This window comes from Tachypleus tridentatus, chromosome 10, assembly GCF_004210375.1.
Source record: "Tachypleus tridentatus isolate NWPU-2018 chromosome 10, ASM421037v1, whole genome shotgun sequence".
Classification (NCBI taxonomy): Eukaryota; Metazoa; Arthropoda; class Merostomata; order Xiphosura; family Limulidae; genus Tachypleus; species Tachypleus tridentatus.
In genome coordinates, this window is record NC_134834.1 from 120,675,062 (window position 1) to 120,699,608 (window position 24,547).

The 24,547-nt window shown below is 33.5% G+C and overlaps 1 protein-coding gene across 1 annotated transcript in view; it reads left to right on the forward strand.

Moving 5' to 3' along the window:
* Positions 1-24,547, forward strand: part of Mtmr6 (Myotubularin related protein 6) — a 69,169-nt gene that overhangs the window by 23,519 nt on the left and 21,103 nt on the right. The window contains exons 7-12 of the mRNA XM_076459724.1: positions 1,949-2,081; positions 4,546-4,655; positions 11,330-11,452; positions 15,937-16,187; positions 18,213-18,338; positions 20,903-21,070. Of these exons, the coding sequence (XP_076315839.1) occupies positions 1,949-2,081; positions 4,546-4,655; positions 11,330-11,452; positions 15,937-16,187; positions 18,213-18,338; positions 20,903-21,070 (911 nt within the window). The remainder of the gene's footprint in view (positions 1-1,948; positions 2,082-4,545; positions 4,656-11,329; positions 11,453-15,936; positions 16,188-18,212; positions 18,339-20,902; positions 21,071-24,547) is intronic.

Genomic DNA, 24,547 nt, shown 5'->3' on the forward strand with positions numbered 1-24,547 from the left:
TGACATATATAAGAATTTAGGACAATCCATATTTTAATGACATACCTATATGTATAAGAATTTAGGACAATCCATATTTTAATGACATGTATAAGAAGTTAGGACAATCCATATTTTAATGACATATATATATGTATAAGAAGTTAGGATAATCCGTATTTTAATGACATGTATAAGAAGTTAGGACAATCCATATTTTAATGGCATATATATATATGTATAAGAAGTTAGGACAATCCATATTTTAATGACATATATATATGTATAAGAAGTTAGGACAATCCATATTTTAATGACATATGTTTACAAGGTTTCAGGCTCTCAATTCTACAAGGAAATATTTTAAGTCCTCAGTTTCCCCTAGTATAACACACGTGACATTTTTCTAGGCATCTTGTCTTCTCTATTTTTTCCATCACCCCTTGTAAAAGTAAGAAATTAATCATAAATTACTCATTACTCAGAGAAACCATAATTTTTATAGTCTTCAGTTTTGTTTGGTTACAGAGGTATCAATAAGAAATCAGACCCTTCCTGCCACACCCATTGGTGATATTCTCTCTTTTAAGAATATGTTAATACATCTCTCTTACATTTAATTATATATTATGCATAACTGATAGAAAGTTTTCAGTTATCAAATGACATATTGTTTGATGCTGTATACTGAACAGATAATAATCACTTTCACTGAGAGTACAAACAATGTTCCAGTGAGAAACTTAATGACAAGTTTGCATGACTTTGTCATCGCTCTTGTCACATAGTTAAAAACCCAGAAAAATTGTGACAGTTACGGAGAATTACCTACATTATTGGGACATGTTCTTTGATAAATATTTAATTAAATAAAAATCATTTACTGCATTACAACCATTAGTATAAAAAAATAGAATTAAGTGTTTTTGACATTGACAGCAGTAAAAGAAAAGATTAGGTATGTATTTTATTTCATATTTATTCATTATTTATTATAAAAGTAACTAAAATATATAAATAGGGATCTGTTTAGGTCAGTTAAGATTAGGTAAAATAAATAACATAATAAAAACATTTCATGAGGCACACATGAGCAACACATGAATAATGTCATTCAGTAGTGTACTGTGAGCTGCACGTGTCCCAAGTGATTTGCAACTTATTATGGTATGGATAGTAGTTAGACATGATTCAACGGGCAATAAAACAATAAAATATAAATAAATGTGCACCATTACAAGCTTAAAGCTACTTAGGATAAATGAATATAATTCCATGTTTTAATTCAAAGTCAGTTTAGAAAGAAAAAAATGGTAATTTAGATTTGATTTTATTTTTTTGATGGTTACATGGTTGGTCAAATTGACATACACCATTTTGAGTTATGGAAGGTAAAAGAAACCATTTGAAATATAAAGTTGTATTGAAAAACAATGTTTTAAGAGGTTTTATGGATTACACAAAGGAAATTTGAGATTTTTGAAAAGAGGAAAAGTGTTTGTAATCTTAACATGAAAATTACTTTGCACACACACTATTTAAAACAAATACTCAGTATATTCATGGACAAATCTTTATTAATGGGCAAACCTTTATTTTAGTTTGCTAAACAATACTTCACTAAAAACATTATTGTATGTATGTGAAAGACTTGTAACATTAACTAAAAGACTGCTAAATTTTGTAAAGAATACACAGTGTTGAAAGCTAGAAGTATTAAATCTATAGAGACTTTAAATGAATACAAACAGGTCATGTGGTCAGTAAAACAAGCCTATGTTGAAAGAATTAATGTGTTATCATAATTAAAGTTTGTTATACAATAAAAATGATTCCATTTTTCTCTGACACGTCCATGTTGTAGACAGTATTTTCAAGTCATTTTCTGATATTACAACAAAGATGTGAATCTTGTTCATACTTTATTAAAGGGAGTGATATTTAACTACTACATCTATTTATTTGGTAGATTAATGCAATGGCCAATAAAGCAGCAGGAAAAGGTTATGAAAATGAGAGTTTCTATGAAAACATCAAATTCCAGTTTTTTGGAATAGAAAATATCCATGTCATGAGAAGTAGTCTAAATAAATTAATAGAAGGTAAGCTGTATTGCTTTTAATGGTGACATTTTATTTATAAACTTGTAGAGAGTTAGCTGTATTGTTTTCAATGGTGACATTTTCTTTATAAACTTGTAAAAGGTAAGCTGTATTGTATTAGGTTGTCCAGAAATAAATGTCAGAATTCTCACAATGACATTTAGAAGCTGAATATTGAGTACCTTATCATTGTTTGGTTGGTTCAATTCAACGTTTGTTGCTTACAAGGTGTCTTAATTGTCTGCTATTTCAACTCTACTCAGAGAAAGTTTTCCAACCCTCAAGGCAGAATGGACAAGGAAGACTTTTGTCTGATTTTCCTTTATGACTTCAAACTTGGACGAAAAGCTACCGAAACTTCATGGAACATCAACCAAGTATTTGGCCATGGATCTGGTGCTGAACGTACAGTTCAGCATAGGTTCCAAAGGTTTGGAAATGGAGATGAAAGTCTTGAAGACCACATAGGTCATGGAAGGGAGTCATCCTTAGATGAAAACACATTAAGGAAAGCAGTTAAGACAGACCCTTGCATAACAGTACATGAGCTTGTAGAAAAGCTAGGCACAAACAAGTCAAGCATTATCAACCATCTGAATGCAATTGGAAAGACAAAAAAGTTGGACAAGTTGGTTCTGTATGAGCTGACTGAAGATCAACAAAATCGGCATTATAAGACCTGTCAAGGATGACACTCCAAAAATTGAACGAATTGGGAATCGAGGTTCTGCTTCATCCACCTTATTCCCCAGACCTTTCCACTACAGATTTTTATTTTTTCAAGCACTTTGACAAGTTTATGAAAAGTAAACACTTTCAAAATCAGACAGCTGCAGAAACATTCAGGGAGTACATTGACCATAGAAACTCTGATTTCTACAGCACGGGCATAAATAACATCATTACAGTTTGACAAAAGTGTGTTGAAACAAATAGTGCTTATATTGGTTAAAGCATGTTTTATAAAACAAATAGTGCTTATTTTGGTTAAAGCATGTTTTACAAAACAAATAGTGCTTATTTTGGTTAAAGCATGTTTTACAAAACAAATAGTGCTCATATTGGTTAAAGCATGCTTTACAAAACAAATAGTGCTCATATTGGTTAAAGCATGCTTTACAAAACAAATAGTGCTTATTTTGGTTAAAGCATATTTTACAACACTGATTTATAGTTTTCCAAACTTCGCAGTTCAAAAACGACATTTATTTGTGGACAACCTAATATTTAACACTTAAAGGTTTCTTTATATCCACAAATCATTAAATAACATTAATCTGTATTAATCATTTCAAAAGATCTCTGTGGTTAAAAAGTATGAAATGTTCTCTGAAACTACAATAATGTTCTGTTATGTCAAGCACAGTCTGAAGAATATTTGATGTTTTTAAACACTTTCTGCTGTTTACTTGCATGAGTCAGATATAGTAAAGTCACTTTGTCTAAGAGCATTAAATGTGGTAGAAGAAAATTCTGTTATCATTTTAAATCCTGTTTAAGTCGCACATGATTTACTGACACGTGTAATTCATAATTATATTCTTGAACCTATGGTCTAACAGAAATAATTGTAATTCAAAGAGTGTTACTACTTTCAAGTGAAAATACCATTTTATTATGAGTTCATATTATTTCTGAAAGTTATGATAGTTGTTTGGATAATCTAACCAAATTGTGTAGTATTTCCTATGTAACTATGGTTACATGAACATAACTAATTTAGCTTTATGAAACTTGAAAATGTTAAGTGCTATCATACAGTTCCTCCAAAATCCATCAGTGAAAGTCGCATGCAAGTATGAACTAACATAAGTTGGTTTGAGTGAAGTCGGATCAGCAGCAGATGGGGACTTTCTTACTATGTTAGTCTGGTTTGACTTCATTTGTTTCACCACAAAAGATACACACTGGTTTCTAAGGGATGGTAGTTATAGTGCATAGTTAAGACAAACGATATAAAAACAAGTTAATGATTTCAAGTTTAACAGACTAAAATTTAACACTTTTAAGAACGTATGTCGGAGGAGTGTTTGTCAAAGTGTGAGATAATGGCTTTTCACCATCCATAAGAGATACAGTTTCACATGTGTACAAGTTATATTGTGAACAGACGTGTTTTAAGTATAATTTGTTTCTCTCTGTAGTTTGAATTACATAATTTTTTGTTTAGATTATAACCTTTCTTAAACAAAATTCATGTTTTGGTACAGAAGGCAGGTCTATTAGTTCTGTTGCAACAAACACATTTCTCTTCAGCTCAGTAGTTATCAAAGATTAAAAGTAATTATAGTGTGTAAGGCACTATACAGATAATCATTTTGACTTGTTGCTTTGAATGTTTATCATAAATATCTTGTATTGTCTGAATGTCAAAGCAACTTGTCATAATACTTCCATGTTTTCATTTCCTTAATTATAAATGTTTTATATCCATAGCCATATATATGTATTTTATTTTTAACAGTATCTGAGTTGAAGATCCCTTCAATGAATGCATTTTTGACTGGTTTAGAATCTAGTGGCTGGCTCAAGCATGTCCGAAGTATCATAGAAACTGCAGTGTTTATTGCTAAAGTAGGTTTTTAATTGAATGTTTATAATTTGGTAATAATTTTTGTCATGTCTTATTCTCAAACTGTTGTAAATATCTTGCATATTAAATCACCTTGTACACTCTCAGATTGTATTAAATGTCTTACCTGCCCAATCACCTGGTATGTTATCAGACTGTGGCTGGCTCTAGATCTGGCCACTAGATCAGAGCCATTGCAACTCACCTATCTTACTTTTGTTCTTGCTCAAAATGGTTGGAAGAAAAAGAGGTGCAGCATTTGAAGACTATTCAAAACATTACCTGAGGCTGGAAAGTTGCTGTTCATCTTGGACATATGCTGCTGCACTTCGTTCCACAACTACAGTAGAAGTGCAGAGAGATCTCTCTGTGCCTCCAAAAGAATTGTTCTCAAAACAAATGAAAAGTCTTTTGAACTCCAAGGTTAAAAAAGTTGATGAATCAACTTCAACACCCATCTCTGTCCCTTACATACATTCCAACAAATCCCATGATCCACTTCCTTTAGTGCTGGGTACAGACATTTCCTCTGATACATCTTCTTTTCCCACCCCAAGATGCAAAATAATCATTCCTTCAAGTCCTCAGTCACTGGAATCCTCTTCCAACAACAAAGACCTGTTTAATCGACCCCGGGCAGGATCCATGGAAGTCAATAGACCTCCATCGAATAAAGACAGTAAAGAAAAAAGATGTGGTAATAAATGGAAGGGCTCTCCACCCTATTCACCTACACATAAATAAAAATGGCCACATTGATACAATGGAACTGTTGAAGTTTATGTTCTAATCTAGATGACATCAAAACATTGATTGCTTCCTACCATCCTGTATGTGTTTCCTCACAGGAAACATTTCTGAAACCTGCTGATACAGCCATTTTTCAGTGGTTTTCTTTGTACAGAAATGACAGGCTGTGTGATGGATGAGTGCATGGAGGGGTGGCACTGTTGGTTGATCAGTTTGTGCCCACCCTGTCTTTGCCACTTGACATACCCTTGGAGGCCATAGCCATCAGTGTTTCCTTGGGTCGTACCATCACTGTTTGTTTTCTCTACCTGTTGCCTGGAGAGACATATGATCAATCAGACCTTGAGGCTCTCATTGAACAGTTGCCGTCTCCCTTTTTTAATCCTTGGGGACTTTAATGGATATCATCTCCTTTGAGGAAGTGCTGATATTGGTGGGAGGGGTTCCTCCAAAGAGCATATACTCTCTGATAACAACCTTTCTATTTTCAATACTGGTTCTTCTACTTATGTTCACACTTCGAGTCAGTCCTTTGCTGCTATTAATCTCTTAATTTGCTCCCCTTCACTATTCTCCCATTTTCCATGGAAGGTTGACAATAATCCACGAGGCAGTGATCAGTTTCCTATAATTTTGAGAGAGATTGGCTGTGGTCGATGCCACCTGACCCGAGAGCCCTGATGGAAGCTCGATCAAGCAAACTGGCCCTCTTTCACTGCTCTCGCAGAACATGATCCTGCCATCATCTGTAAGCCATCAATAGTCTACTGTGTGGCAGTGGTAACTGACTGTATTATACAGGCAGCTGCTCAATGTATTTCTAAAACCTCAACACATTTTCAATGATATCCTCGTCTGCAGTGGAATCCTGCCTGCCACATGGCACAGGAGGCTCAAAACAGTCCTGGAATACTTTTTGTAGGTATCCCGCACTCTCTAACGGCATCACTTTCCAACAGGTCTGTGCACATGCTAGGGGGGTAAGACGTCAAAGCCAGAAGGACTCTTGGATTAAGTTTACAATCAGCATATTTTCTATCACCAGTTCCAAGGTCATATGGGACAAAATTCGAAAGATCAATGGGCAATATTATTCTGTTTCCCTCTCGATCTTACTCTCTGATGGTCAAGAAGTAGCTGATACTTAGAGGATCTCTGATACTCTAGGTGAAAGCTTTTGCCAGGTATCTAGCACTTTTGCTTGATCCTTCACCTTCTTAGCCATCAAGACTTGGGCAGAGTGATCACCTCTTTTCTTTTGAGCTGATTGTCCCTATGACTATAATCGTCCCTTTACACTGGTGGATCTCATATATATGTAAAAACGGCTGGTTTGGATGGAGAAAATTTTTATGTAGAGGAGCAAACAACGTTTCAACCTTCTTTGGTCATCATCAGGTTCATAAAGTGGGTTTTCTTGTCATCACTGATGGTGGAACTTCGTCTGGCAGTACCTCGGTCGGACCTGATGATGTATGCTACAAAATGTTGCACCATCTATCTCCTGCTTCTCTTGCTATTCTTCTGATTGTTTTTAACCGGATCTGGCAGGAGAATGTTTTTCCTGATGCCTGGCACCAGGCTATTGTCCTAACTTTTTCTCAGCCTGGGAAGGATCCCAAGATTTCTTTAAACTACCATCCAGTTGCCTTGACAAGCTGTCTCTGTAAGACCTAGAAGAGGATGGTTAATGCTCATCTTGTTTGGTTCCTAGAATCAAACAACTTCTCGCCCACCCAGTGTGGGTTCGGACAACAGCACTTCACCATGGACCACCTGATTCGACTTCAAATGTCAATCAGAGAAGCCCTTCTCAAATGACAACATCTTGTATCAATATTCTTTGATATTGAGAAGGCATATGATACTACAAGAGGAATGGCATTTGTATGGGTTAATTGGCCATTTGCTCATTTTTATTAAAATTTTTTAATGGACAGGCGAATCCAAGTTTGTGTGGGTTCGACACTTTCCCATTCTTTTCTACAGGAACTTGGAGTCCCTTAGGGTTATGTTTTTAGTGTCACATCTTTCAGTATAAAGATTAATGCCATCACTGAACAACTCCCTCTTACTGTTGCAAACAGACTCTATGTCAATGACTTTCACATCTCATATCAGTTGTTGAACATGAGGTATATTGAGCGGTAGGTAGACCTGCCCTCGATCATTTAATGAAGTGGACCACAAAAAATGGTTTTAATTTTTCTCTCTCTAAAACCGTTTTCAATTACTTTTGCTGCCAACGGGGGTATTCACTCTAATCCTGAACTCCGTAATGGTGAAGTTGTGCTACCTGTGGTCCCTGAGACAAAGTTCTTGAGCTTATCTTTGACCTTTATACCACACCATAAGCAGCTATGGGTCAAATGCACAAGAGCACTGAACATTCTCTGTGTCCTCTTTTCCACCACCTGAGGAGCAGATCGATGTTGTATGCTAAAGATATATTGTGCTCTTATTCGATCAAAACTATATTATGGATCACTGGTCTATGGTTCTGCCAGGACTACAGCCTTGAAGATTCTGGACCCCATTCATCATTAGAGACTTTGGCTCTGCACTGGGGCTTTCCATACTTCCACAGTTCAGAGCTTGTACATGGAGTCTCATGAACCTCCTCTGCACCTCTGCTGTTTGCAACTGTTTTTACTGTATGCTTTGAAACTTCGTTCCTTACCAAAGCATTTCACATGGGGTTGTGTTTTCCTTCCTCAATGGGCCATGCTTTTTCAGTACAGACAATTACCCCTTTTGGCCTTTGTATACAGGTGCAGTTGGATGAATTGGGTCTGTCGTTGGATAACATTGCTGTATCCACTGGTCAGCCCATCCCACCATGGCTTATTACAGTCCCCAAATGTGACCTATCTTTAAGTCATCTGAGAAAAGAAGATATTCCAGATTGGAAATATTTTGTTATTTGCTGAACATCTTTGGATACATCCTTCTATTCCTATTTATATAGATAACTCTGTGGGATCTGCCATGGTTTGTTGTGGTTTGGTGGTTGCGCACAGAATCCCCTCTACAGCTTGTGTGTTCACTGCTGAACTGTATGCCATTTCTCTTGCCCTGGATCACATAGAAGCTAAGCAGTATTCAAACTGCACTATTTATACTGACTCGCTTAGTTCTCTACTGGCCCTGGAATCGCTTCACGTTAGTTCTCACCCTGTTCTTGCTGATATTCAAAACTGACTGGCTCACATTTCTCTTTAACATCTATTTCTATCCATCTTTTCTGGAGACCAGGTCATGTTGGTATTTGCAAGATCAGGCTTGCCAACACTGCAGCTAAATCTGTCTGCTCTGGAACTATCACTACTGTGCCTGTTCCGTACGTGGACTATGGTCCTGTATTCAAGGCTCAGCTCCGTGCCAGTTGGCAGTCAACTTGGAGTGATCAACGTGAAAGCAAGCTTTTCTAAATAAAACCCTCTATTGGACTTTGGCTGTCTTGCTTCCATAAGGATCGGAAAGAGGAAGTTGTTCTGACTAGACTACGTATTGGTGACAGTTTTTTAACTCATTGTTTTCTTTTATTTTGGAATGATGCACTAGTGTGTAGTCTGTGTAACATTCAGGTCACAATAAGCAACATTTTACTGTCTTGCCAACATTACGACTTTCAATGACGACACCATTTTAAACATATTCTGTCCCAAGGTTTATCCGTAAAGTTAGACAGTGTTTTTGGTGATGGTGGTATTGTCCACCTTGGAAATGTTTTTAGTTTTTTAAAGGCCATTACTCTTTTTTTAATGCTATTAAAGTTTTTTGTAATTTATACATTAGACCTTTCTTTAATCTGATTCCCTTTTAACAATCAAAGTACATCTAGTTCGATTTGAAATTAGCAAATGACCCTAAAGTCAAATAACTTGAAACGAGGACTGGAAAGGCTAACTTCAGGTGACTGATGGTGGTTTTTGAACTTACATGTTAGTCATCCTGGTGATTTATGATAGTTGGAATCGTGCTTCAGAAAGTACTTTACAACTTGTATTACTGTAGTTTTTCTCTCACTGCTGTAGACTAGATATAAAAATTGGATTTAATGTTATTTATGTTTTTAATTCAACAATTAAACTTTGTTTTGTTTTACTTTAATTTCCTTTTATGAATTTTAATAATTTTACTTTTAACTTTTTACCAGGTGTTTGATGCAGGTAACCTAGTTGTTCTGTGCCATAAAACACCAAACAACCAACCATGTATTATAGATCTTACCTATTGAACTATCTGGTAAATTATCAGACTGTATTAAGGGTCTTACCTATTAAATTACCTGGTACATTATCAGACTGCATTAAAAGGCTTACCTATTAAATTACTTGGTGCATTATCAGACTGTATTATAAGTCTTACCTACTGAATCATCTAGTACATTTATCAGACTGTATTAAAAGTCTTACCTACTGAATCATCTAGTACATTTATCAGACTGTATTAAAGGTCCTACATATTGAATCACCTGATACCTATACAAATGGATGTTATGGTTATGGGCATAGTTACTTGGTACATTATCAGACTCTACCTGTACCTTTATGTGGTACAGCTACAGATGGATGTTATGGCTGTGGGCCGAGTTACTTGGTACATTATCAGACTCTACCTGTACCTTTATGTGGTACAGCTACAGATGGATGTTATGGCTGTGGGCCGAGTTACTTGGTACATTATCAGACTCTACCTGTACCTTTATGTGGTACAGCTACAGATGGATGTTATGGCTGTGGGCCGAGTTACTTGGTACATTATCAGACTCTACCTGTACCTTTATGTGGTACAGCTACAGATGGATGTTATAGCTGTGGGCCGAGTTACTTGGTACATTATCAGACTCTACCTGTACCTTTATGTGGTACTGTTACAAATGGATGTTATGGCTATGGGCATAGTTCTTAGTACATGATTCTGTGTGTTTTTCATGGTCAGTGTTTTGTTGTTGCCGTAGTGGCCAGACAACTCTGCATGGTGTTCAGTGACACTCATGGTTTGAGTTATTTGCATGGTTTTCAATAACATTTGGGTTACTGTGCATCATACATTATTCTGTGATACTTGTCAGAGCTCTTTACATGACATCAGAGTTTGTATCTTTATAGTTAAGACTTCCAGATAAAGAAACTAATTGCTTGTCTTGAAAAAAACAAACACTGATTGGTCAACTTTACATTTGGTAATTTTTTCTCCATGTTCTTTTTAAGTCACTGTGTGAGTAAAGATGAATGTATTCTTGATTTGAGTTGATGAATGTGGAAGTTCAACAAAAGAATTATATAAAAACAATTATTTGTTAGCAAATTCAAAGATCTGTTGTACTTACTTCATAAGTGTTGTATCTTTATCTTGCTGTGACCTAAGTTTTTAACCCTTAAACAGTGGCCATCATCAGTTGATGCTGCTACCTACAACATTCTCTCTCTTTAATGGTTAATTTGTTAAATGTACTTTAGTATTATAGAAATTTTAATGTATAGTATGGGGACCACTTGTGTGTATTGTTTTTAAAATTTTTAATTTGTTTTTACTTTATAAAAAATACTGTTGGTACCAACTATACATAAACCCCATGAAATATTTCACAATTTTCTAAAAATTATAATTTGTTTCAGGAAACTATCATGAAATTTTTCTTCACTTTGTTTTGTTTTTTGGCAAATACTATTTTTTTCACAAAAGAAAAATATCGTAGACTGTATCTTATATGTATTTCTTAAACTACTGGTGTATTATGTTAATGCATTTTTAATAGAATCTTGAGATTATTGAATATGAAGAGGTGTTTTTTGTATTGCTTGTTCTTCTGGTGGAATTTTTGTTTAAAACAAAGGAAAACATTTTATTGTAATAAAGAGCATACGTAAATGTTCCGAGTTCTCGGAAGTACTTCCGTAACATCTTCTTTCTGTGACAGGCTTTAGAAGATAGGATCAGTGTTTTAGTGCATTGTTCAGATGGCTGGGACAGGACAGCACAGACCTGCTCACTGGCTAGTCTCATCCTGGATCCATATTATCGCACAGTAACTGGATTCCAGGTACAGAAAAGGCTTTCTAGTGATGGTAACAGATGTTTATACTAACAGATAACTTGTGTTTGCTGAAAAATGGACTAGAGTAAATGTATTTAAACTATTTTATTCCTGGTATCAATTTCATTTGTTGTTTTTAAGGAGATTTATGAACTGTGTAGGTGTAATGTGAGTTTGATACTAAAGAAATTAATACATCACCTGCTGCTGTTCTTCAAACAAGTGTTGCCTGATAAACCTCCAAGACGTTGATGTGTGTGAAAACCACAAATGGCATTATCTCTATAGTTTCAATATCAACAGGATGAAAACTGTTGGTTTATTGAAGGTATTTTTATGTACTAAACCTGTACTTCACTAAGGAACTGTTAATCATATTTTTACACATTTCATTTCACTAAGGAGCAGTATTTATCATATTTTTACACATTTCATTTCACTGAGGAATGGTGTTTATCACACTTTTCCACATTTCACTTCACTAAGGAACAGTGTTTATTATATTTTTAAGACATTTTACTTCAATGAGGAACAGTGTATATCATATTTCTTCACATTTCACTTCACTAAGGAACAGTGTTTATCATATTTTTCACATTTCACTTCACTAAGGAACAGTGTTTATCATATTTTTCACATTTCACTTCACTAAGGAACAGTGTTTATCATATTTTTCACATTTCACTTCACTAAGGAACAGTGTTTATCATACTTCTTCACATTTCACTTCACTAAGGAGCAGTGTTTATCATACTTCTTCATATTTCATTTCACTAAGGAGCAGTATTTATCATACTTCTTCACATTTCACTTCACTAAGGAACAGTGTTTATCATATTTTTCACATTTCACTTCACTAAGGAACAGTGTTTATCATACTTCTTCACATTTCACTTCACTAAGGAGCAGTGTTTATCATACTTCTTCATATTTCATTTCACTAAGGAGCAGTATTTATCATACTTCTTCACATTTCACTTCACTAAGGAACAGTGTTTATCATATTTTTCACATTTCACTTCACTAAGGAACAGTGTTTATCATATTTTTCACATTTCATTTCACTAAGGAGCAGTATTTATCATACTTCTTCACATTTCACTTCACTAAGGAACAGTGTTTATCATATTTTTCACATTTCACTTCACTAAGGAGCAGTATTTATCATACTTCTTCACATTTCACTTCACTAAGGAGCAGTATTTATCATACTTCTTCACATTTCACTTCACTAAGGAACAGTGTTTATCATACTTCTTCACATTTCACTTCACTAAGGAGCAGTGTTTATCATACTTCTTCACATTTCACTTCACTAAGGAACAGTGTTTATCATACTTCTTCACATTTCATTTTACTAAGGAACAGTGCTTATCATATTTTTCACACTTCACTTCACTAAGGAGCAGTATTTATCATACTTCTTCACATTTCACTTCACTAAGGAACAGTGTTTATCATACTTCTTCACATTTCATTTCACTAAGGAGCAGTATTTATCATACTTCTTCACATTTCACTTCACTAAGGAACAGTGTTTATCATACTTCTTCACATTTCATTTCACTAAGGAGCAGTATTTATCATACTTCTTCACATTTCACTTCACTAAGGAACAGTGTTTATCATATTTTTCACATTTCACTTCACTAAGGAGCAGTATTTATCATACTTCTTCACATTTCACTTCACTAAGGAGCAGTATTTATCATACTTCTTCACATTTCATTTCACTAAGGAACAGTGTTTATCATACTTCTTCACATTTCACTTTATTAAGGAACAGTGTTTATTATATATGTCCACATTTCACTTTAGTAATGAACATTTTTATTATGCATGTCCACATTTCACCTTTATAATGAACAGTGTTTATCATATTTCTCCACATTTCATTTCACTAAGGAACAGTGTTTATCATATTTTTCACATTTCACTTCACTAAGGAGCAGTATTTATCATACTTCTTCACATTTCACTTCGCTAAGGAACAGTGTTTATCATACTTCTTCACATTTCATTTCACTAAGGAGCAGTATTTATCATACTTCTTCACATTTCACTTCACTAAGGAACAGTGTTTATCATATTTTTCACATTTCACTTCACTAAGGAGCAGTATTTATCATACTTCTTCACATTTCACTTCACTAAGGAGCAGTATTTATCATACTTCTTCACATTTCACTTCACTAAGGAACAGTGTTTATCATACTTCTTCACATTTCACTTCACTAAGGAACAGTGTTTATCATACTTCTTCACATTTCATTTCACTAAGGAGCAGTATTTATCATACTTCTTCACATTTCATTTCACTAAGGAACAGTGTTTATCATACTTCTTCACATTTCACTTTATTAAGGAACAGTGTTTATTATATATGTCCACATTTCACTTTAGTAATGAACATTTTTATTATGCATGTCCACATTTCACCTTTATAATGAACAGTGTTTATCATATTTCTCCACATTTCATTTCACTAATGAACAGTTTTATTATGTATGTTTACATTTCACTTTAGTAAAGAACAGTTTTAATATGCAAATCTCTAACTTGAGTACTTTAGAAAGGTGTATGTTTCTTCATCAGAGATAAATGATTACAAATATTCAACCCTTATACTTGATTCTTATTTTTGTACTTAAAATGGTTATAATTATTCATCCCTTATTCTTGATTGTTATTTTGTAGTTAAAATGATTATTTTTATTCATCCCTTATTCTTCATTCTTATTGTTGTACTTAAAATGGTTATAATTATTCATCCCTTATTCTTGATTGTTATTTTGTAGTTAAAATGATTATTTTTATTCATCCCTTATTCTTCATTCTTATTGTTGTACTTAAAATGGTTATAATTATTCATCCCTTATTCTTGATTGTTATTTTGTAGTTAAAATGATTATTTTTATTCTTTCCTTATACTTGATTCTTATTTTAGTTAAAATGATTATAATTATTCATCCCTTATTCTTCATTCTTATTGTTGTACTTAAAATGATTATAATTATTCATCCCTTATTCTTGATTGTTATTTTGTAGTTAAAATGATTATTTTTATTCTTTCCTTATACTTGATTCTTATTGTAGTTAAAATGGTTATAATTATTCAACCCTTATTCTTCATTCTGTTTTTTGTAGTTAAAATGGTTATAATTATTCAACCCTTATTCTTCGTTCTTGTTGTTGTAGTTAAAATGGTTATAATTATTCAACCCTTATTCTTCGTTCTTGTTGTTGTAGTTAAAATGGTTATAATTATTCAACCCTTATTCTTCATTCTGTTTTTTGTAGTTAAAATGGTTATAATTATTCAACCCTTATTCTTCATTCTGTTTTTTGTAGTTAAAATGGTTATAATTATTCAACCCTTATTCTTCATTCTGTTTTTTGTAGTTAAAATGGTTATAATTATTCAACCCTTATTCTTCATTCTGTTTGTTGTAGTTAAAATGGTTATAATTATTCAACCCTTATTCTTCATTCTTGTTGTTGTAGTTAAAATGGTTATAATTATTCAACCCTTATTCTTCATTCTGTTTTTTGTTGTTAAAATGGTTATAATTATTCAACCCTTATTCTTCGTTCTTGTTGTTGTAGTTAAAATGGTTATAATTATTCAACCCTTATTCTTCGTTCTTGTTGTTGTAGTTAAAATGGTTATAATTATTCAACCCTTATTCTTCATTCTGTTTGTTGTAGCTAAAATGGTTACAATTATTCAACCCTTATTCTTCGTTCTTGTTGTTGTAGTTAAAATGGTTATAATTATTCAACCCTTATTCTTCATTCTGTTTGTTGTAGTTAAAGTGGTTATAATTATTCAACCCTTATTCTTCGTTCTTGTTGTTGTAGTTAAAATGGTTATAATTATTCAACCCTTATTCTTCGTTCTTGTTGTTGTAGTTAAAATGGTTATAATTATTCAACCCTTATTCTTCGTTCTTGTTGTTGTAGTTAAAATGGTTATAATTATTCAACCCTTATTCTTCATTCTGTTTGTTGTAGTTAAAATGGTTATAATTATTCAACCCTTATTCTTCGTTCTTGTTGTTGTAGTTAAAATGGTTATAATTATTCAACCCTTATTCTTCGTTCTTGTTGTTGTAGTTAAAATGGTTATAATTATTCAACCCTTATTCTTCGTTCTTATTGTTGTAGCTAAAATGGTTTTAATTATTCATCCCTTATTCTTCATTCTGTTTGTTGTAGTTAAAATGGTTATAATTATTCAACCCTTATTCTTCGTTCTTATTGTTGTAGTTAAAATGGTTATAATTATTCAACCGTTATTCTTCATTCTTATTGTTGTAGTTAAAATGATTATAATTATTCAACCGTTATTCTTCATTCTTATTGTTGTAGTTAAAATGGTTATAATTCAACCATTATTCTTGATTGTTATTGTTGTAGTTAAAATGGTTTTAATTATTCAACCCTTACACTTGATTCTCATTCTTGTAATTAAATATTTCTTTCTTTAGGCTTTAATTGAAAAAGAGTGGTTAGCATTTGGACACAAGTTTACAGACCGTTGTGGTCACATTCAAGGGGATCCTAGAGAGATTGCTCCAGTTTTCACCCAGTTTATTGATGCAGTGTGGCAATTATCTCAACAGTTTTTAACAGCTTTTCAGTTTAATGAAAGGTTTCTCTTGACAATCCATGATCATGTCTTTTCCTGCCAATTTGGAACCTTTATAGGAAACTGTGAAAAAGACAGAGTTGATTTGAAGTCAGTGTGTAATGTTTTTGAGTTTTTATTTTTTGGAAAGTAGAAATTTTTTTTATTCATGTGTTAGCTGGAATTAAGTATTTTTAATTAAATTATAGTTAATAGAAAAGCTTTGTCAGTGTAATTATAATTCAGATTTGTAGTGAATGTTTGATTAAATACAATAATTTCCTTTGTATATGGAATGATATCTCAGATCTATGAAGAAAAATTGATAATACTATAGAATGACTTCATCTGTGTTAAGAAAAATAGGAGAGTTAGGAATATACTTTAATAGTATAGCTGAAAAGCAGACTTAATAAAAGTGACCTGTAATATATTCATGTACTGTGTTTTTAGACTACAAGTTTGATGAAACATTTAAACACCATATATGAATGTGTTACATGTTTAAACCTGTAATATATTCATGTTCTGTGTTTTTAGACTACAAGTTTGGTGAAATATTTAAACACCGTATATGAATGTGTTACATGTTTAAACCTGTAATATATTCATGTTCTGTGTTTTTAGACTACAAGTTTGGTGAAACATTTAAACACCGTATATGAATGTGTTACATGTTTAAACCTGTAATATATTCATGTACTGTGTTTTTAGACTACAAGTTTGGTGAAACATTTAAACACCGTAGATGAATGTGTTACATGTTTAAACCTGTAATATATTCATGTACTGTGTTTTTAGACTACAAGTTTGGTGAAACATTTAAACACCGTATATGAATGTGTTACATGTTTAAACCTGTAATGTATTCATGTACTGTGTTTTTAGACTACAAGTTTGGTGAAATATTTCAACACCATATATGAATGTTACATATTTAAACCTGTAATATACAGTGTTTAAATGTTTCACAAAAATGGTAGTGTAAAATCATTGTTACAGTTTTTATTTGTTAACCCTAGAATGATAGTACATTAATAGATAATAGACAGTAAGTACACTCTTCATAATATTTATATTTTGTTAATCAATAGATTGTATTTTCTGAGTTGAATCTATTGTAAATTCCTTGTCATCTAGGTGTATTAAATAAATAGTGTATCTTTATAAGATTTGGAAGAATTTCCTGTTAAGCTATATAACTTGAATTATAACAGTTATGTGTTTGTTTTTTAATGTCTTAATGTGTCATATTTTGATATAAATGTTATGAGCTGTATAGAATGTCAAGCTCTCTGTACCAGTTATATCCACCTGAACTAGTTTTTTTAATTGTGTAAATTATTTGAATGTGATAATGTTAATGGTAGTGGTCAACACAGTGATTTGATTTTAAATATTTGCTAAACCTAACTTAGCTTATCTGGTGTATCGTCACAGTAGGACATTTCTATAGCTTTCAAACATATTTAACCCATAGAGAATTCCTGCATAACAATTATTAATTACTTTATTTACTGTACATTAATTACAAGTCTATACTACTGATTTATATTCAAGGTTTGAATCTAGTTATTATAAGAACTGTGCTTTATTAGTAATTTTTCAGGGTAAATTCGATGAGATCGTACAGGGGTATGAATGAAGGGTTGTATTAATAAAATCAGTAACACAGAACAATAATCATGTTAGAATCAAACAATGAATAATTACATTTTCTAGTGATTGTAGTTTCTCAGCTTGTACAACTTTATAACTTTGGGGTGGGCAGAAATTTTAAACAAATTATTAAAAACTTCTTTCAAACAAGACTGCTCACAACATTAGAAATGAAACTTGAATGTTGTTTTTCAATTTATTGTTTCTTTGAATTATGTTGAATAAATGTTACAGAAGGAAATAGTGCCAACTCTAAAGAATCATAAGATAATTATTTTCCCTTAAATTTGTTATGTGTACTCAACATGAGTAACATTATCCAATCAATAAATTTGTTATGTGTACTCAACATGAGTAACATTATCCAATCAATAAATTTGTGATGTGTACTCAATGTGTGAGTAATGTTATCCAATCAGTAAAGGGTTAGTCATCTTGTGTTGTTATTACAGAGTTGTCCTGATTTTGTTTTCATAGGTTAAGTGAAAGAACGTACTCCTTGTGGGGTTATATTAACAACCACATGTCAGAATTTCTTAATCCCTTGTATAAGAAGGACCAGGAGAGGTTGCTGACTCCATCTTTGGCACCTCAGGGTTTCAGGTGAAACTTATTTATAGTTTTAATTAGTTTTAAAGAAATAATGTTTAATCTGTTACATACTGTAAATTGTACGGTTTGTGTAGGATGATGTGATTTTAGGAATATATTTAGGTTTCTCATCTCCTTTAAACAAATTGTTACAGAGGCCATATGTTAAAAGCTAAATTTGTCTCCAAGTGGTTTTGTAGTAGAGTACTTGAATACCATGTTTGAATATAATGTTAAACTAGTGTTAAGTTAGTTGACCTTTCAATACATGTACTGCTCTTGGTCAGGAAACCAGTTCTTTCAGACATTTACCACTCTGGTCTGCTAGGTTGGTTGTTTCAGACATTTACCACTCTGGTCTGCTAGGTTGGTTGTTTCAGACATTTACCACTCTTGTTTGTTAAGTAGGCTGTTTCAGACATGTACCACTCTGGTTTGTTAAGTAGGCTGTTTCAGACATGTACCACTGGTTGGTTAGGTGGGTTGTTTCAGACATGTACCGCTCTGGTCTGGTAGGTGGGTTGTTTCAGACATGTACCGCTCTAGTCTGGTAGGTGGGTTGTTTCAGACATGTACCGCTCTAGTCTGGTAGGTGGGTTGTTTCAGATGTGTACCACTCTGGTGTGTTTGGTGGGTTATTTTAGATATGCGTTACTGGTGTGTTTGGTGGGTTATTTTAGATATGCTTTACTGATGTGTTTGGTGGGTTGTTTCAGACATGCACCACTCTGGTCTGGTAGGTGGATTGTTTCAGACATGTATCACTAGTGTGTTTGGTGGGTTGTTTTAGACATGTACCACTCTTGTTGGTTAGATGGGTTGTTTTAGACATGTACCACTCTTGTTGGTTAGGTGGATTGTTTTAGACATGTACCACTCTTGTTGGTTAGATGGGTTGTTTTAGACATGTACCACTCTTTTTGGTTCGGTGGATTGTTTTAGACATGTACCACTCTTGTTGGTTCGGTGGATTGTTTTAGACATGTACCACTCTTGTTGGTTCGGTGGATTGTTTTAGACATGTACCACTCTTGTTGTTCGGTGGATTGTTTTAGACATGTACCACTCTTGTTGGTTAGGTGGGTTGTTTCAGACATGTACCGCTCTGGTCTGGTAGGTGGGTTGTTTCAGACATGTACCGCTCTAGTCTGGTAGGTGGGTTGTTTCAGACATGTACCGCTCTAGTCTGGTAGGTGGGTTGTTTCAGATGTGTACCACTCTGGTGTGTTTGGTGGGTTATTTTAGATATGCGTTACTGGTGTGTTTGGTGGGTTATTTTAGATATGCTTTACTGATGTGTTTGGTGGGTTGTTTCAGACATGCACCACTCTGGTCTGGTAGGTGGATTGTTTCAGACATGTATCACTAGTGTGTTTGGTGGGTTGTTTTAGACATGTACCACTCTTGTTGGTTAGATGGGTTGTTTTAGACATGTACCACTCTTGTTGGTTAGGTGGATTGTTTTAGACATGTACCACTCTTGTTGGTTAGATGGGTTGTTTTAGACATGTACCACTCTTTTTGGTTCGGTGGATTGTTTTAGACATGTACCACTCTTGTTGGTTCGGTGGATTGTTTTAGACATGTACCACTCTTGTTGGTTCGGTGGATTGTTTTAGACATGTACCACTCTTGTTGGTTAGGTGGATTGTTTTAGACATGTACCACTCTTGTTGGTTAGGTGGATTGTTTTAGACATGTACCACTCTTGTTGGTTAGGTGGATTGTTTTAGACATGTACCACTCTTGTTGGTTCGGTGGATTGTTTTAGACATGTACCACTCTTGTTGTTCGGTGGATTGTTTTAGACATGTACCACTCTTGTTGTTCGGTGGATTGTTTTAGACATGTACCACTCTTGTTGGTTAGGTGGATTGTTTTAGACATGTACCACTCTTGTTGGTTCGGTGGATTGTTTTAGACATGTACCACTCTTGTTGGTTCGGTGGATTGTTTAAGACATGTACCACTCTTGTTGGTTAGGTGGGTTGTTTCAGACATGTACCACTTTAATCTGATGTTTTCATGTTAACAAAACAGCATGTTAATCAGTTACTTGAACTAAATATAAATCATAAAGTCTAACTGATAACTGTGTGAAACAGTAAAAAAAGTGTACTTAGTTGTTTTGTAATAAAAGATGATAATGTTTTCAGGGTAACACAAACATGTTATCATTCCGTCTTATCACAGCAGAACAAAGTCATTCAACCATTTGGGTTTCTGAAAACTACTTCATAAAGCTAACTTACTGGTAATTTTCACACTTTTCTGATGATTAAACTACATGTTAAAGGTTTCATGTGTATTTGTATTCATGAGGTTATAAAAATGTTAGTTCTATAAAAACAGAAATACATTTTGTGATACCAGACCTTGTAAAGCAGTGGACATTAAGTTTATCACCGATTTAAAAATTAAAAAAAATTGCTTCTTTGTTGTTCAATTCTTGTTTGTGGTTAACATGAGATGTGTGTTAATGAAATCTTGTTAACAAATAATTCTATGAAAGTAAACGTTGAGGTTTTCTCTTTAACATATTTCAAGTAAAAATGTTTTCCGTCACTTCATTGCAGGTTCTGGAGAGGAATGTATAATAGGTTTGAGAATGGTGTTCATCCAAGGGAACCACTAGGAGATCTCTTACTTGCAACCAAAGACCATATCAGTAGTCTGGAAGATCATGTGATTCTCCTGCATAAAGTAATGATTTTTGTTACCAAACTTATTGAAGTTAGACACCTGTAGGCAAATTCTTGGGAAAATAGGAGATTATTTTTATATACCTTCCTCAGAATCCTCAAATGTTTTCCCATCTCTGATGGAATAGTTTGACTTAATTCCACCAGGGACAGAGAATTGGTAGAATGTGCAATAGAATTGATGTATGTTTTACTTAACTTCCATCAGGTGTATTAGGGCGAGAGAATTGGTCGAAAATATCGATGTTTGTTTTATTTTCCACCAATTGTATTAAGGAGAGAGAAAATTGATGAAAACTATGCTAGTTTTTGTTATTTTAAAATTTCCATCAGATGTGTTAGGACAAGGGAATGAGCACTCTATTCCCTCCCAGCCATGCTCACAGAATATAACAAACATAATTCTTTATTCATTCAGTATATGTATATGAATTTACAAGTTTTTATTCATTTAGAAGAAGAAGGTTGAAACGTTGTTCCTGATCTACATAAAAATTTTCTCAACCCAAACCAGCTGTTTTTACATATATATTTTTAGTCACAAAGTTTGTCAGCAGACTTGCTTAAAGTCTAAAGGTATATAAATGTCAACAGTAGCTACCATACATGACAATTGTCACATACAAGAGATGAGGTCTTACGAACATCTCACAGTACAGTAAGGCTAACCTGTTGCCATGTGCCAGTAATCAGATTACCAAGGTGGCCGAAATGGCCTTTCCAACATTTCCTGATACAGCATGCTTGATGTCAATTATATATCTCTTAATTCTGAAATATGACCTTACAAATATTAAACCCATCTGTGACTGGATGTTTTTCTACTCTATTACAGTAACGGAAAAACTATGAAAAGTACCTCCATTATCCTTTTATTTTGATGACACCCTCCAATCTTTTCGAAAGTTTTTTTTATTTATAAGATGTAAATACCAAGAAAAAGAAAATATCAAATTTTTGTTATGAAATACATTTCTATATATTATGCAGTTTAAAATGCTTTTTAAATTAAGAATTAATTTCAAGAATAAAACCAATAAACACAGTTCAATTTAAATAAAAATATTTTAGTGTTTTTAACTAAATTCACCAGGGCATGAAATTTATTTTTCATGTCTTTTCTAAAGAAATATGCAAAACATAAAATTATTTATTTCAATTGTGTTTCTTTCTCTAAGAAACTTTTGTCTTTATTATATGCTGTGTCAGAATTTCTTGTGTCCAGTTGTAGCTTTTAGTTACACTTTAAGGGATCAGTGGTATTTATTGTGTCAGGATGTAGCTTTTAGTTACAATGTAAGGAATGAACAGTGTTTATTGTGTCAAATTATAGCTTTTAGTTACAATATAAGGAATGAATGGTATTTATTGTGTCAAATTGTAGCTTTAACGTACACTGTAAGGAATGAATGGTGTTTATTGTGTCAGGATGTAGCTTTTAGTTACAATGTAAGGGATGAGTGGTGTTTATTGTGTCAGGATGTAGCTTTAAGTAACAATGTAAGGTATGAGTGGTGTTTATTGTGTCAGGATGTAGCTTTAGTTACAATGTAAGGGATGAGTGGTGCTTATTGTGTCAGGATGTAGCTTTAAGTAACAATATAAGGGATAAGTGGTATTTATTGTGTCAGGAGGTAGCTTTAAGTAACAATGTAACGTATGAGTGGTGTTTATTGTGTCAGGATGTAGCTTTTAGTTACAATGTAAGGGATGAGTGGTGCTTATTGTGTCAGGATGTAGCTTTAAGTAACAATATAAAGGATAAGTGGTGTTTATTATGTCAGGAGGTAGCTTTAAGTAACAATGTAAGGGATGAGTGGTGTTTATTGTGTCAGGATGTAGCTTTAACTTACACTGTAAGGAAAGAATGGTGTTTTTTTGTGTCAAAATGTAGATTTAGTTACAACTGTAAGGGATGAATGGTGTTTATTGTGTCAATTTGTAGCTTTAACTCACACTGTAAGGAATGAATGGTGTTTATTGTGTCAGTATGTAGCTTTTAGTTACAATGTAAGGGATGAGTGGTGTTTATTGTGTCAGGATGTAGCTTTAAGCAACAATGTAAGGGATGAGTGGTGTTTATTGTGTCAGGATGTAGCTTGTAGTCACAATGTAAGGGATGAGTGGTGTTTATTGTGTCAGGATGTAGCTTTAGCAACAATGTAAGGGATGAGTAGTGTTTATTGTGTCAGGATGTAGCTTTTAGTTACAATGTAAGGGATGAGTGGTGTTTATTGTGTCAGGATGTAGCTTTTAGTTACAATGTAAGGGATGAGTGGTGTTTATTGTGTCAGGATGTAGCCTTTAAGCAACAATGTAAGGGATGAGTAGTGTTTATTGTGTCAGGATGTAGCTTTAACATTAACTGTAAGGAATGAATGGTGTTTATTGTGTCAGGATGTAGCTTTAGTTACAATGTAAGGAATGAACAGTGTTTATTGTGTCAAATTATAGCTTTTAGTTACAATATAAGGAATGAATGGTGTTTATTGTGTCAAATTGTAGCCTTTAACGCATTAACTGTAAGGAATGAATGGTGTTTATTGTGTCAGGATGTAGCTTGTAGTTACAATGTAAGGGATGAGTGGTGTTTATTGTGTCAGGATGTAGCTTTTATAACAATGTAAGGTATGAGTGGTGTTTATTGTGTCAGGATGTAGCTTTTAGTCACAATGTAAGGGATGAGTGGTGCTTATTGTGTCAGGATGTAGCTTTAACTTATACTGTAAGGCATGAGTGGTGTTTATTGTGTCAGGATGTAGCTTTTAGTTACAATGTAAGGGATGAGTGGTGCTTATTGTGTCAGGATGTAGCTCTAAGTAACAATATAAGGGATAAGTGGTATTTATTGTGTCAGGATGTAGCTTTAAGTAACAATATAAGGGATAAGTGGTATTTATTGTGTCAGGAGGTAGCTTTAAGCAACAATGTAAGGCATGAGTGGTGTTTATTGTGTCAGGATGTAGCTTTAGTTACAATGTAAGGGATGAGTGGTGTTTATTGTGTCAGGATGTAGCTTTAAGCAACAATATAAGGGATAAGTGGTGTTTATTATGTCAGGAGGTAGCTTTAAGTAACAATGTAAGGGATGAGTGGTGTTTATTGTGTCAGGATGTAGCTTTAACTTACACTGTAAGGAATGAATGGTGTTTTTTGTGTCAAAACGTAGCTTTTAGTCATTAACTGTAAGGGATGAATGGTGTTTATTGTGTCAAATGTAGCTTTAACTTTAACTGTAAGGAATGAATGGTGTTTATTGTGTCAGTATGTAGCTTTTAGTTACAATGTAAGGGATGAGTGGTGTTTATTGTGTCAGTATGTAGCTTTTAGTTACAATGTAAGGGATGAGTGGTGTTTATTGTGTCAGTATGTAGCTTTTAGTTACAATGTAAGGGATGAGTGGTGTTTATTGTGTCAGGATGTAGCTTGTAGTTACAATGTAAGGGATGAGTGGTGTTTATTGTGTCAGGATGTAGCTTTAAGCAACAATGTAAGGGATGAGTAGTGTTTATTGTGTCA